Source organism: Oncorhynchus mykiss, chromosome 9 (genome assembly GCF_013265735.2).
Source record: "Oncorhynchus mykiss isolate Arlee chromosome 9, USDA_OmykA_1.1, whole genome shotgun sequence".
In the NCBI taxonomy this organism is placed as follows: Eukaryota; Metazoa; Chordata; class Actinopteri; order Salmoniformes; family Salmonidae; genus Oncorhynchus; species Oncorhynchus mykiss.
This window is the reverse complement of record NC_048573.1, coordinates 37663997-37679131: the sequence shown is the minus strand read 5'-3', so window position 1 is coordinate 37679131 and position 15135 is coordinate 37663997. Positions and strand designations below refer to the sequence as shown.

The following is a 15135-nucleotide window of genomic DNA, read 5'->3' as shown; positions in this document are numbered from 1 at the left end:
ACACACACACACACACACACTCCACTCCGCCTTTCAATCTCTTCTCCTCACCCTCAGTGCTCCAGTACGGGCCATAAAGCAGAGTTCTGAGTCTTGTGTTTATTTGTTTTCCCAGCAGTGTGGTTGGTAACTGTGTCCCTGGCTTTGCTCTGTCCCACATCTGGCCTCTCTCTCTGGGGTAAACGCTGCTCCATGCTGCCCTCCGTGGAGGACAAGGGCACTGCGCTCCTTCAGACTTCCATTCACTGAAACTCAAGCTGCTTGCCTGCTGTGGAGGTATAAGAGACAGATCATGTGACGCATCCACCGCAAGGCACAGTTACCAAGATACAAGAGTAGCTGATGTGAAGGTTGTATACATGCCTATCATCACTATCCTACAATTTTCTCCAAGTCTGTCTCCAATTCAGAGATCACTCTACTTGCTCATTAACCCCCCCCCCCCCCCCCCAACCCCTCTCTCTACCTCTCTAACCTCATTCTGCTGTGTTTATGAGCAACCTCAGGGGTAAATTATGTCAGCAGCATACTCCTACACTGAAAATGGCCCATGTTCAGTCTCAGAGAGAGAGAGAGAGAGAGAGAGGGAGACATGATTTAGAAAGCCTTGTGTTGTTGGCCGCAACATTCCTGGCCCTGAGTGTGCGCCGTTCGTCATTTCAGCCTAGCAAGAACCCCCGCTGCTCCGTACATCTGGGCCTTTTGACAACTCGCCACAGTGTCGAGTCCCCACCCGCAGACTGTTTCGTCACCACTCACAGCAAGTGCCTGGGTCGGTCCAAGGGTGAGGAGACGATGTGCACGTCCAGACGTCAGTCTGTTTGGAGATCTACAGACGAACATAGGATTCCAGGACTCTAGGAATAGAAAGGGTACGGACCTTGATAAAATAGTCCATGTGTCGTGTGGTAGCCTAGCGAAAACTGTGAGGACGCATTATTTTTGCTTCCCTGTGGTATGTTGAGGTGCTTTTACTCGGCATGAAGCATTAAAACAGATGGGTGGAAAAGAGGACAGCAACAACGGTATGACTGTAATCACCTGAAGGCAACAGTAGCTACCTGAACCAACTATTATTTTCTTTTCACTCTCGGTTAATTATTTCCTGTCCACAGAGGACCTCAAATATGCACTCTGACACAAGTGTGTGTGTGTGTGTGTATGTGTGTGTGTGTGCCTGTGCTTATGTACGTGCGTGCATGTGAGAAAGTGAGGAAGTGTTGACATGTTCTGTCTGGCGGTTGGGAAGGGTTGAACCCCTAGAGTAAGGGGGCAGAGTTGGGGGTTGAAGACAGAACAGTAGAGAACACTGTCGGGAGTAAGCTATGACTGAAGTTTGGAGGAGGTCCGTGTATTCTGGTAGGTTTGAAGTTTCACGTTTTTTTATGTCACAAGTAGAGTGAAATGCCTTTCTTGCGAGCTCGGAGCCCAACAATGCCGTCGCGGATAACAATGTACTACTACAAAAACACATGAGGGAGGACAAAAACACATGAGAAGTAGAAATGAGAAGAAGACAACCGTAAGTGAGCATACTACAGTGCATTCAGACCCTTTGACTTTTTCCATATCTACTTTACAGCCTTATCTCTAAAATGATTCTGAATTTTAAATGTCCCTCATTAATCTACACACAATACCCCATAATGACAAAGCAAAACATGTTTTTATACATTTTTGCAACAACATTTTTTTTTTGAAACTGAAATATCAAATTTACAGTACTCAGACCCTTTACTCAGTCCTTTGTTGAAGCACCTTTGGCTGCGATTAGAGCCTTGAGTCTTTTGGGGTATGACACTACAAGCTTGGCACACCTGTATTTGGGGAGTTTCTCCAACTCTTCTCTGCAGATCCTCTCGAGCTCTGTCAGGTTGGATTGGGAGCGTCACTGCACAGCTATTTTCATGTCTCTCTAGAGACGTTCGATCGGGTTCAACTCCAGGCTCTGGCTGGGCCACTCAAGGACATTCAGAGACTTGTCCTGAAGCCACTCCTGCGTTGTCTTGGTTGTGTGCTTAGGGTCGTAGTCCTGTTGGAAGGAGAACCTTCGCCCCAGTCTGAGGTCTTGAGCGCTCCGAAATAGATTTTTATCAAGGATCTCTCTGTACTTTGCTCAGTTCATCTTTCCCTTAATCCTGACTAGTCTCCCAGTTCCTGCCGCTGAAAAACACCCCCACAGCATGATGCTGCCACCACCATGCTTCACCGTAGGAATGGTGCAAGGTTTCCTCCAGACGTGACACTTGGCATTCGGGACAAAGAGTTCAATCTTGGTTTCATCAGACCAGAGAATCATCATTTAAGAATGATGGAGGCCACTGAGTTCTTCGGGACCTTCAATGCTGCAGAAATGTTTTGGTACCCTTCCCCAGATCTGTGCCTCAACACAATCCTGTCTCGGAGGTCTATGGACAATTCCTTCGACCTCATGGCTTGGTTTTTGAGCTGACATGCACCGTCAACTGTGGGACCTCACATTCAAATCATGTCCAATCAATTGAATTTACCACAGGTGGAGTCCAATCAAGTTGTAGAAAATCTCAAGGATGATCATTAGAAACAGGATGCACCTGAGCTCAATTTCGAGTGTCATAGCAAACGGTCTTAAGGTATTTCAGTTTTTTACTTGGAATACATTTGCAAAAATGTCTATAAACCTGTTTTCGCTTTGTCATTATGGTGTATTGTGTGTAGATTGATGAGGAAAACATTTCATTTGATCCATTTTAGAATAAGGCTGTAACATAACAAAATGTGTAAAAAGTCCAGGGGCCTGAATACTTTCCAAATGCACTTTATACTTTACAACGCCTGATATATATAGAGGTCCTGGAGGCAGGGGGCTCGGCCCCACTGATGTACTGGGCTTTCCGCATCACCCTTTATGGTGCCGTGCCGATCGAGGACGGTGCTATTGCCATACTTCTGGTTTGAGTGTGTGCGTGCGTTTGCATGCTTGTGTGTGTTTTGGTATACAGGGGTGCAAGCAGTGGTTGAAGAGTAAAGATACCTCCATAGAAAATGACTCAAGTAAAAGTCAAAGTCACCCAGTAAAATACTACTTGAGTAAAAGTATTGGGTTTTAAATATACCTAAGTATCAAAAGTAAATGTATAAATCCTTTCAAATTCCTTATATTAAGCAAACCAGACGGCACCATTTTCTTTATTTTTCTTATTTTTTTACGGATAACCAGGGGCACAGTCCAACAGTTAAACATAATTTACAAATGAGGCTTTTGTGTTTAGTGATTCTGCTAGATCAGAGGCAGTCGGGATGACCAGGGATGTTTGCTTTATAAGTGTGTGAATTGGACCCTTGTCCTGTCCTGCTAAGCATTCAAAATGTAAGGAGTACTTTTGAGTGTCACGGAAAATGTATGGAGTAAAAAGTACATTATTTTCTTTAGGAATGTAGTGAAGTAAAAGTAAAAGTTGTCAAATATAAATAGTAAAGTACAGATACCAAAAAAAAAGAATGAAGTATTACTTTAATGTATTTTTACTTAATTACTTTACACTACTGGGTGCATGGGGATGATGTGAGAGTGACAGAGCTGGGGGAATACAGGGGTGTGGGGACGGGGTCTGTTGGACATTGAGGAGATAGAGTTTCTGTGCACAGCTGCTTTGGCCAGTAGATGGAGAGAAACATCTGTATTAATCTCAGTCCCAGGGGCAGCCCACTGAGCACAGGAATGAGAGAAGGAGCGGGGGCTGGGTGAGAGAGTGTGTGTGCCTGCGTGCCATTTCAATCCTATTCCACATCCATCCTAATCCAACATTATCACTTCAGCACCCCATAATTGTCCAACACTCCCACCCCATGGACCCCAAATCGGTATTTCTCTTCCTTTTATTTTTCATTTTGTTTCCACCCACCTACCACCTGCTGTCTCTACTGCCACATTTACCTACCATATTCACATACTACGTTCCATATTACTTAAAGCACAATGTAACGTACATCAACACCAGTGATGTGATGCTAAGATATAAAATACATCGGAATCCCATGACTCCAACATGACTGTGGCGTGACAGCGAACGTTTCCGAGCATGCATTTATTGTGTGTTTGTGTATGTGTACAGCAGTGGAGTGACACAATGCTATCTCAATGCCAAACCCTCTAATAAATCCAAACAAATTGGCCAATTAGAGGCAGTTTTTTTCCTCCAGGCCCACCTATTACCTAGCCTCGCAAAGCCGCCTGATCTCGCGGGTTTCTATACACAGAAGCTTGTGAGAACAGGCCACTTTGCGAGGCTACTTATTACTTGACTCGCCATAAAACCTAGACAATGGGCTGCCAACTCTGTGCCACCACCCAGGGGGTGGTATGGGTGTGAGGGGGTGGCAGGGGGCAGGTGGTGCCCTGTGGTGTCACTATGGTAACGGATTGGATAACTATTGTTTGCTCTCATCAAGTCTCACACCCACACACAGGTCTAATATGAATCTAATCAACAAACAAGTTGTTTTTATCTCATTAATATGTGTTCTATGCATGTAACCCTGGAGTTTTATTTCAAAAACAGAATTGTATCTAAATGTTTAAAAATGCTTCAGATTTCACGTGTTATTATGGGTTAAGAAAGGATGTCATTCGAATGCATCTACAGTGTAAACACTACTCAAATGTGTACCTATATACTTATACTGCAAGTAAAATTGGAATGATTTGTGTACATACTGGCCCCAGGTCTATTGTTCCCAGGCTGACGTTAGAGCCCGCGGAGAGCAAGGAAACCAGAGGACTCAAATGATTGTTGTTGCTTTTTTTTATTTCAACTCCATCTGGTTCTGATTAACAGCAACAGAACATTTGGACTGCAGCGGTGCACCTTTTTTCATTTTTTTTATTTAAAGCTGGCATATTCTCACATCTCAGTGTGTTCACGTTGGAGCCAAACTCAATGCTTTATTTTATTTTACAACAGCCCTGCAGAGCGGCTGACTTCCAGCAGGACTATTAGACACCTAGGGACCGATCAGTGTGGCTCTAGTTACTGAAATGATATAAAGCCAAGCACGGTTTCATTCGTCTTTATCCACACATTGATACACTAACAAACACACATGCACCCACGCTCGACGCAGGAAGGCAGCATGCACACACACACGCACACACACACACGCACGCACGCACACGCACACGCACACACGCACGCACGCACACACACGCGCGCACGCACACACACACACACACACATTCGCACTTCCTCACCGCCTCAGGCTAGGGTAATCCATGCAGGATTGCATGACAACGGAGCAGAGCAGGAATTCATGACTAACACATCTTATAACACATTACTGTAAGACCGTAAAACCCAGTTGTGGAAAACAGGCCATGCAGGTGATGGCACTGTTTAATGATGTGAGAGATGCACATGGTAGACATGCAAGTCATCCTGCTGCCCTGTGGTGCGTGAGACCGAGCGGGTTATCCGTGTGTGTGTGTGTGTGTGTGTGTGTGTGTGTGTGTGTGTCTCTAAGTGTTTGACTTCGCCAGGCCAACTCAGCCTAGCCAAGCCGCCAAGAGCTTTGGATGGTTTGTTTAAGGGGAAATGCCTTAATTCACTGTGGATGAGGGCTAATGCACTGGGGACCGCCGGGATCATATCAAATATATTACCCAAATGGGAGGTGTGTGTGGTTATGTATGTGCATGCGTGTGAGAAACTGAGAAAGTGTTGACATGAGTCAGTGTGGAGTGGTAAGGAAGGGTGGGCAAAACATAAATCACTCCAGCTAAAAGGACTACACATTGGGCGAGATAGAGAGAGAGAGAGAGAGAGAGAGAGAGAGAGAGAGAGAGAGAGAGAGAGAGACAGAATCTTGCCCATGTTAATTGTTTCGTACCCCAAGCTAACGCTACAGAAAAAAAGCCATCCAATTTCACACAGAAGTGTGTTAGCGTGTCAGCGTGTCATCGAGCGTTGCATGTTCAGCAGCACACACCCTGGGCTAGGGCGACCCATGTTGTGTGTAGCTGTGTACATTCTGCATGTATGCCGTAAGCCATTTACACAGCTGGCCTTTTAACTGAAGTGACTCAGACAGAGGAGAGGAGAGACGTCCCTGGCCCTGGGGTCTGTCCCAAAGCAACACACCCACCCTGGGCCTGCACTGGAAACCACCAGCCGCAGAGCAGTTCAGATACACACCGACAACAGATCCACTTTAAGCAAGACTGAGAACAGCTTAATTATACAGTATACTGACATGATCAGCTATCAACTGACCCCAGAGCAGCTCAGATATACACTGAATATCACCATACCATATCATATAATGTATTTTATAGCCATTCAATAACTCCGAACACAAATCAGCTGCCCCGTGCACAACTCAAGCACTCAGCAGCACTTATCAATGATTCAGTCTCAGTTCCAATCCATTATCACTTCATTTGCTTTATTTAAGCTCAAACAATCCGATTGTGCCCGTTCCAGCTCTTTTGACAGGCAACAACTACAACTGAAGGAGAGCTCTCTGTAGCAATGCATTTAAGCAGGGCAATGTCATGAGTCTAAACCTCGCACTATTCCCATCCTCTATGCTCATTTACAGACTCTCCTTACGTGAATGTCTGTCAAGAATCAGGGTCATGCGGAACCACCAAACCTCTTCAATGCCTCCCCCTAATTTCACTCTTTCCTTTTGCTCTCATTCTCTCTCCCTCACTGGCACTTTGATGGGACTACCATTGAAATGAGATACAATCCCTGTTGTCATAATATTTAAAAGCTAAAATGCCACCTAGCTTACTTATGAAAAAGCTTCCCAAGCCACTTCCAAGGCAGTTGGAAGTCAATCTAACAGAGGCGTCTCCAACATGATGCCATTTATGGAACCTGACTTATGAGGGGTTAAAATGGAAAAACCCACAATGAATGAGTGAAATAAAAAGCCGCCAGTGTCTATGATTATAACTCTATCTGTTCTCTTGTATTCTCTCTCTCTCTCATATAAAGGCGTATTAATCTGCATTATGATCTGGTGGCTTGGATCAAGCCTGGCTCAGGAAGAAGAGCCCTGACAAAGAAGCCCATTCACCAACAGGACCAACAGTGACATCATATCCAAATGATACAGTATACTTTGCAAAAGGTCATCACAGATCATTTGAATTTTGGTAAGAGGAACCCAACGTGGCATGAGGGGAACCTAACCTGCCCTGTGGGGCAGAGAAACGGCCACTGTGCTGCTCAGTAACCATATCACCATGCCTCAACCCCTCATAGTCACTGGGAGCTGAGTGGAAATGACTGGACAAGGAGGCAAACATTATTTTTATCGGAGCTTCATTCACAAGCCACAAGTCAGAGAACAAGCATAGAAACCCATAGCGAGAAAGGGTCTTGATTACATAAGACGGGTTCAGTTATGAAATGATTCATTCATTCGCCGCAAATCATTTCGCTCTTTCGCTGATGTGAAACACCTTGATTTTGATTTAATGTCAGCCTTATGGATTACAGACTGAGAAAGAATCAAAGGCCCCATACAGTACATATCAGAGTCAGAAACAGTTTCTCCTCTCCTCTCTGCCTCTCTCCTTTGCCCTGCTGAGGTCTTAGGCTGCCTGAAATGGCACCCTATTCCCTATCATAATGCACTAGATTTGGCCAGGGTCCTAGAGCCCTATTCAGGACCTGGTTAAAAGTAATGCACTATATAGGGATCGGGGACATGGTGCCGTTTCAGACGAGGAAAAGAAAGAGGCCCTTGACTTTGCGAGGCTTTGCGGTCCCATCCAGCTGTGTCACAGCCTGTCCAAAATTGTGTCAATACAGCAGCTCCCTCTGTAATGGCATAGTGTGGCAGAGGAAACACTGTCCCCTCCCTCTCCGTTGCCAAAACACTCCGACAATCATCCCTCCGCCCCTCCAGGATTCTTCACGCACTTTGAAGTTTTCTATACAGTGCCTTGCGAAAGTATTCGGCCCCCTTGAACTTTGCGACCCTTTGTCACATTTCAGGCTTCAAACATAAAGATATAAAACTGTATTTTTTTGTGAAGAATCAACAACAAGTGGGACAGAATCATGAAGTGGAACGACATTTATTGGATATTTCAAACTTTTTAACAAATCAAAAACTGAAAAATTGGGCGTGCAAAATTATTCAGCCCCTTTACTTTCAGTGCAGCAAACTCTCTCCAGAAGTTCAGTGAGGATCTCTGAATGATCCAATGTTGACCTAAATGACTAATGATGATAAATACAATCCACCTGTGTGTAATCAAGTCTCCGTATAAATGCACCTGCACTGTGATAGTCTCAGAGGTCCGTTAAAAGCGCAGAGAGCATCATGAAGAACAAGGAACACACCAGGCAGGTCCGAGATACTGTTGTGAAGAAGTTTAAAGCCGGATTTGGATACAAAAAGATTTCCCAAGCTTTAAACATCCCAAGGAGCACTGTGCAAGCGATAATATTGAAATGGAAGGAGTATCAGACCACTGCAAATCTACCAAGACCTGGCCGTCCCTCTAAACTTTCAGCTCATACAAGGAGAAGACTGATCAGAGATGCAGCCAAGAGGCCCATGATCACTCTGGATGAACTGCAGAGATCTACAGCTGAGGTGGGAGACTCTGTCCATAGGACAACAATCAGTTGTATATTGCACAAATCTGGCCTTTATGGAAGAGTGGCAAGAAGAAAGCCATTTCTTAAAGATATCCATAAAAAGTGTCATTTAAAGTTTGCCACAAGCCACCTGGGAGACACACCAAACATGTGGAAGAAGGTGCTCTGGTCAGATGAAACCAAAATTGAACTTTTTGGCAACAATGCAAAACGTTATGTTTGGCGTAAAAGCAACACAGCTCATCACCCTGAACACACCATCCCCACTGTCAAACATGGTGGTGGCAGCATCATGGTTTGGGCCTGCTTTTCTTCAGCAGGGACAGGGAAGATGGTTAAAATTGATGGGAAGATGGATGGAGCCAAATACAGGACCATTCTGGAAGAAAACCTGATGGAGTCTGCAAAAGACCTGAGACTGGGACGGAGATTTGTCTTCCAACAAGACAATGATCCAAAACATAAAGCAAAATCTACAATGGAATGGTTCAAAAATAAACATATCCAGGTGTTAGAATGGCCAAGTCAAAGTCCAGACCTGAATCCAATCGAGAATCTGTGGAAAGAACTGAAAACTGCTGTTCACAAATGCTCTCCATCCAACCTCACTGAGCTCGAGCTGTTTTGCAAGGAGGAATGGGAAAAAAATCCAGTCTCTCGATGTGCAAAACTGATAGAGACATACCTCAAGCGACTTACAGCTGTAATCGCAGCAAAAGGTGGCGCTACAAAGTATTAACTTAAGGGGGCTGAATAATTTTGCACGCCCAATTTTTCAGTTTTTGATTTGTTAAAAAAGTTTGAAATATCCAATAAATGTCGTTCCACTTCATGATTGTGTCCCACTTGTTGTTGATTCTTCACAAAAAAATACAGTTTTATCTTTATGTTTGAAGCCTGAAATGTGGCAAAAGGTCGCAAAGTTCAAGGGGGCCAAATACTTTCGCAAGGCACTGTAACTGCCGACGTTGTACACTATAGAAGTTCTCTAGCCAGATCCCCCTGCAGCAGTGTCCCGATCCCCTTCAAACGAATCGCAAATACTCATCTTGACCCTTAGTCATTCATGTAGTTGCTGTGATTGCATCATTTGTTGGCCACCTTGAGTTAGGATGGTGTGTTTGTCTTTCCGTAAATCCCTTGGCGTTGCTTTGCTAATGTTACGGTGATGGGCAGGCAGTGAAGCTTCGCTGGCTGTTGCTGCTGACAGTAATGGTAATCAGAAGACAGAGCAGCGTCTCAGGGGGATTTCACTAAGACTCACTGATTAGATAAGGAACGCGTTTATGAAACCTGGGACACACTAAATCCACAGCCAACAGCAGGGAGAAAACATTTAGCAAATGCTTAGAGGGGAAATACATGGGCTATCAGACACATTGTCTGTAAGGTCTTTCATTCACAGCATGTGTTAGAAAAACAACTGTGCTTGCCCAACTCTGATGTTAGAATGCAGACTGCAGTATATGGACCCTTGGGAATGTTATTTTGATGTTATTTTGTCGGAAATGCAAAACCGAGGAGAACGAGATTCACTCTGCACCGATCCTGTGGTTGACACTTGCTCATGCTCAGGATAACAACGGTGGACAAAGTGTCTGCAAGTTACAGCATCTGCAGGGTTGAGCACCTGAACATTAACACAGCTGTTTGACTGAGCCAGATGGAGACTAGACACTGGAATGTGATGCTCATGGATTCCTAGACTGGATCATTATCTCAATTGCAACACACTGTAAAGATGGACTACCTATTCTACAACTTGTATCTACATTTGATGGCTTTTCTCGTGCCGTGTATGCCATAGCACTATAAAGTGTTTCTGCAGGACAAAGACCCGTGAAGTCCAATGTGCAAGTGAAACAGAATGGTTGGTTCAATAAAAATAGAAAATGCATTACATTTTTTACTTTTTAGACCAAGAATCTGTAGGGTAATAAGTCTTAAGACCCAGTGTTAAGCAATTAGATAGAACCTAAACATGGACCTGGGAACATAAACAATGTCACTTGGTCTGTAAATCAATACTACCAACAGTTGAATGATTTGCACATACACTATATATACAAAAGTATGTGGACACCCCTTCAAATTAGTGGATTTGACTATTTTAGCCACACCCATTGTTGACAGGTGTATAAAATTGAGCACACAGCCATGCAATCTCTATAGACAAACATTGGCATTAGAAGGCCTTACTGGAGAGCTCAGTAACATTCAACATGGCACCGTCATACGATGCCACCATTCCAATAAATCAGTTTGTCAAATTTCTGCCCTGTTAGAGCTGCCCCGGTCAACTGTAAGTGCTGTTATTGTGAAGTGGAAACGTCTAGGAGCAACAATGGCTCAGCCACAAATTGGTAGGGCAAACAAGCTCACAGAGTAATGAAGCGCGCAGTTTGTAAAAATGGTCTGTCCTCGGTATCACCACTCACTACCAAGTTCCAAACTGCCTCTGGAAGCAACTTTCAGCACAATAACTGATAGTCGGCAGCTTCATGAAATGGGTTTCCATGGCCGAGCAGCCGCACACAATCCTAAGATAATCATGCGCAATGCCAAGAGTCGGCTGGAGTGGTGTAAAGCTCAACGCCATTCAATTCTGGAGCAGTGGAAATGCGTTCTCTGGAGTAATGAATCACGCCTCACCATCTGGCAGTATGAAGGACGAATATGGGTTTGGCGAGTGTCAGAAGAACACTACATGCCCCAATGCATAGTGCCAACTGTGAAGTTTGGTGGAGGAGGATTAATGTTCTGGGTCTGTTTTCATGGTTCAGGCTCGGCCCCTTAGTTCCCAGTGAAGATAAATCTTAACGCTATAGCATATGCAAGACGATTCTGTGCTTCCAAATTTGTGGCAACAGTTTGGGGAAGGCCCTTTCCTGTTTCAGCATGACAATGCCCCCATGCACAAAGTGAGGTCCATACAGAAATGGTTTGTTGAGATTGGTGTGGAAGAACTGGACTGGTCTGCACAGAGCCCTGATCTCAACCCCATTGAACACATTTGGGATGAATTTTAGCGCCGACTGTGACCCAGGACAAATTGTCCAACATCAGTGCCCGACCTCACGAATGCTCTTGTGGCTGAAAGGAAGTAAGTCCCCACAGCAATGTTCCAACATCTAGAGGAAAGCCTTCCTGTTATAGCAGCAAAGGGGGGACCAACTACATATTAATGCCCATGATTTTGGAATGAGATCTTCCACGGGATCTACTTTTGATCGTGTAGTGTATCTCAAGTTTCACTCATGTTATGAATGTTTAATAAGATATAAGCAACTTGTTACTTATAATTGTCAAGGCATGGCTTACCTGTTTTCAATATATATTGAAAGGAGATATCCACCAATAAGTGCAAAACTGCAGATGGTTAAGATTAAGACTGAAAATCTGATACTGCAGGGGAACAACATAAAAAGCACAGATGAGGGGTGACATACCTAAATTGACAAAGCTCATAACCATGTCTGCGTCGTTTAGGAAGTTGTTGTCCTGAAGAGTGGCTATCGGCGGCCCCTGGGTGGTGAAGATGGGTTTGTATGGGTAGGAGTACCCATCCTCTTTCCCCTCTGTGGACATGGCATTGTACAGGTCCAGCATGAACATCGGTGCCGCGTTGTGCTTCCCGTGGAGATGCGGCCGTGGCCGGTGCGGTAGCCCGAGGATCGAGAGGATTTCCCGCTGCATCTCCCGGCGCTCCTGGCTCTTCAGCCGCCGGTGGATGAAACTGGAGTGGACCTCGTTGTCCAGGGTAAAGTTCGAAAAGACCGTGTCCGCAAAAACGCAGTAGCCCCAAAGTAGGAACAAAGCAGGGACACGTCTATCCAAAAATAAAACCATAATGATGCCGTGCGTAATTGCGCTGAGTGCTCTCACCCAAGACTTAGAACAAGGACATTGAACTTCGCAACAGGTTTGTTCAATACCCGTATCATTGACGGTCCCTCATGTTGAGGGAAGAGTTCCCGATTGCAACATCAATTTCACTTCAACGTCCACTTTTATTGGCTTGCCTTAAATTCACGGATCTGCACAATTTTAAATGTCGATCCTGTGCCCTTTACATCCAGCTACTCCGACCCCTTTCACTATCACTGTCTCCCTGGTTCACGCGTAAAGTGCGAGGTTGACAAGACGTGTTGCAGCAAGTGCGATGAGCCGAGCTCAGCGAGCAAACTTTGAGGAGGTGGTTTATGCGCTGGGAGGAGCAGAGAGAGGGAGCGCTTTAATTGCTTTAGCCCAGACAATGTTCCTTCTCTCTCTCTCCATCTCCCCCTCTCTCTCTCTGTGTGTGTGTGTGTGTGTGTGTGTGTGTGTGTGTGTGTGTGTGTGTGTGTGTGTGTGTGTGTGTGTGTGTGTGTGTGTGTGTGTGTGTGTGTGTGCATGCGAGCGAGCGAGAGAGGGGGGCTCATTGGCTTGCAAGAGGTGGGTGAAGGTGCAAGGGATCTCTCAAGGTGTTTGTATTTTGTTAAATAATTGGATGGGGACATACTTACCCTCACAACAGAAGCACAGTGTGACAAAAGACCTTGATGGCTTTGAAAAAGACCCTCCATCAGTGTCATGCTCTCTTTCTTTTGTTCCCTGGGAACGGTTTAAAGGATATTTCAGGATTTTGACAATGAAGCCCTTATTCTACTCCCCCAGAGTCAGATGAACTAGTACTAGTCGATACCATTGTTATGTTTCTGCGTGCAGTTTGAAGGCAGTTGACTAGCGTTTGCGCATTTGCTAACTTGCGTTAGCGCAATCACTGGAAGTCTTTGGTAACTGCTAGCATGTGAGGATGGTAACTCGTTAGCATTGGCTCGCAAAACTACCTCTATCTTCCTTCATACTGGATGCAGAGACGTGTAAATGTTATCCACAAGTTCATCTGACTCTGGGGAAATAGATGAATGGTTTCATTGCCAAAATCCTGAGGTATCCCGTTAATACCACCAATTATCTATGACAAGCACCTGATACTATTGTCTCTGTTTTATGGAGGGGTAATTATTTGCTCCTAGAGAAACTGTGTGGGCGATGTTGGCAAAGGTGTTCTGTGTTGCCTGATTCTGTGAGAGAGATCATAACATGCCATACAATGTGCTCATATTGTAGGTGCACTCTACCAGGACCAGAACATTACAGCTTCACTATCAAAACATTCAGTCAGACAACCTCTGTGAGGTAGGATGAGACAAGTGGTGCAGGGGAAATACATGTATATCCTACAGTCTGCCTGCCCAGTCACACACATGCCCATGCCTTCTGAGTGTTTAGCTATGAGTGCCCCCTGCTCCCTGTTGCCCTAGCCAGTGTAGAGGCAGGCAGGAAGTAGGTAACGACAGACAGCGCTGTGCGGTGCTCAGACACAGGGTTGAAGGGGACGGGGTGCAGATGTTTGGCAGCTGTTTCACCCCTTCCATGTGCCCCCCTGGCCACAGCACCTCTTAAACACCACACTTTAATGGAACGTTCCTGACCCTCTCGTGCACTCCACTCATGCCTTGACTGGGAGAGGGGCTTTCAGATGGCCCTTCCACCATTAATGACCACTTCATGTTGAAAGGGCTCCTCCTCACAGTGGAACGGTAAACTTTTAGCTTCACAGAGAGACTCATTTTAATGGCTCTGTAAGGTTGAGATGTTTTAGGGCCACAGCTTGCCAGGTAATTTTATTAGAGTCAAATTAGACTTCAATGGCACAGCGAGGTAGAACGGGGCCGACAGTCCCCCGGTCAACGCTGTAATTGCCGGTAGGAAAGAGAGGGAGAAAAGGGAGAGAGCATGGCTAGAGGTAGTTATAGGCCGAGCCCACCTCCCTGCCCATTAAAATGTGCTTGTTCTCCATTTCATAACAGCCCCACTCCCCTTTTTCCAATGACAATGCAATGTGGTTTGTCTGAGAACCTGCCCTGCGCTCGCTCCATGCCTGCCAGCACTCATTCCTTGTGTGTATCCGCAAGTCACTCTATTGCTATTGAATGGCCTTTCAGCAGTAGCCTGTAACGTATAAACACTGCTATCCGGTCCCTCAGATAGAATCAGCTAATGGCCGCAGGTGTTTACATTACGGCGGTTTCCGACAGAGAACATGAAAGGGACTTGTTTTCAGTTAGAACCATAATCTCTCACTTTATACTGCAAGCTGGGGCCCCCTCGGTCCGTAGCCCCTCAGCCCTCCAGCCCCTGAGCCCTGGCCTCAGTCAGTACCCAGAGAGGGGCTGCCACTCTGGGGCAGGATAATAGGAACAGACCCCCCTTTGTTTGGGCCTCCATAGCTCTGGTGACAGTCACAGTAAACAGGGGGCACAGACTGAGGCCAGGCTGGGTGAGCTGCACTGAGGGGCCTTTGACCAGGGGAACTAAAGCAGAACAAAAAGGGTTTGAGCTCTCCGCCCTTTCACTGTCACATACACACGCATTATGTATAAGTAATACACACACAAAACCACACATTGTCACACACATGTACACACACCATGTGTACACAGACACACACCAACACACAACACACGCACACGCCACACACCCACACATA

At 45.5% G+C, this 15135-nt stretch overlaps 1 protein-coding gene across 1 annotated transcript in view; it reads right to left on the bottom strand.

Moving 5' to 3' along the window:
• LOC110517304 (bone morphogenetic protein 7) overlaps window positions 1-12790 on the bottom strand; it is a 50766-nt gene extending 37976 nt beyond the window's left edge. Inside the window, exon 1 of the mRNA XM_036987918.1 lies at window positions 12050-12790. Coding sequence (XP_036843813.1) covers window positions 12050-12449 — 400 coding nt within the window. The 5' untranslated portion in view covers window positions 12450-12790. The remainder of the gene's footprint in view (window positions 1-12049) is intronic.
• Between the last annotated feature and the right edge of the window lie 2345 nt (window positions 12791-15135).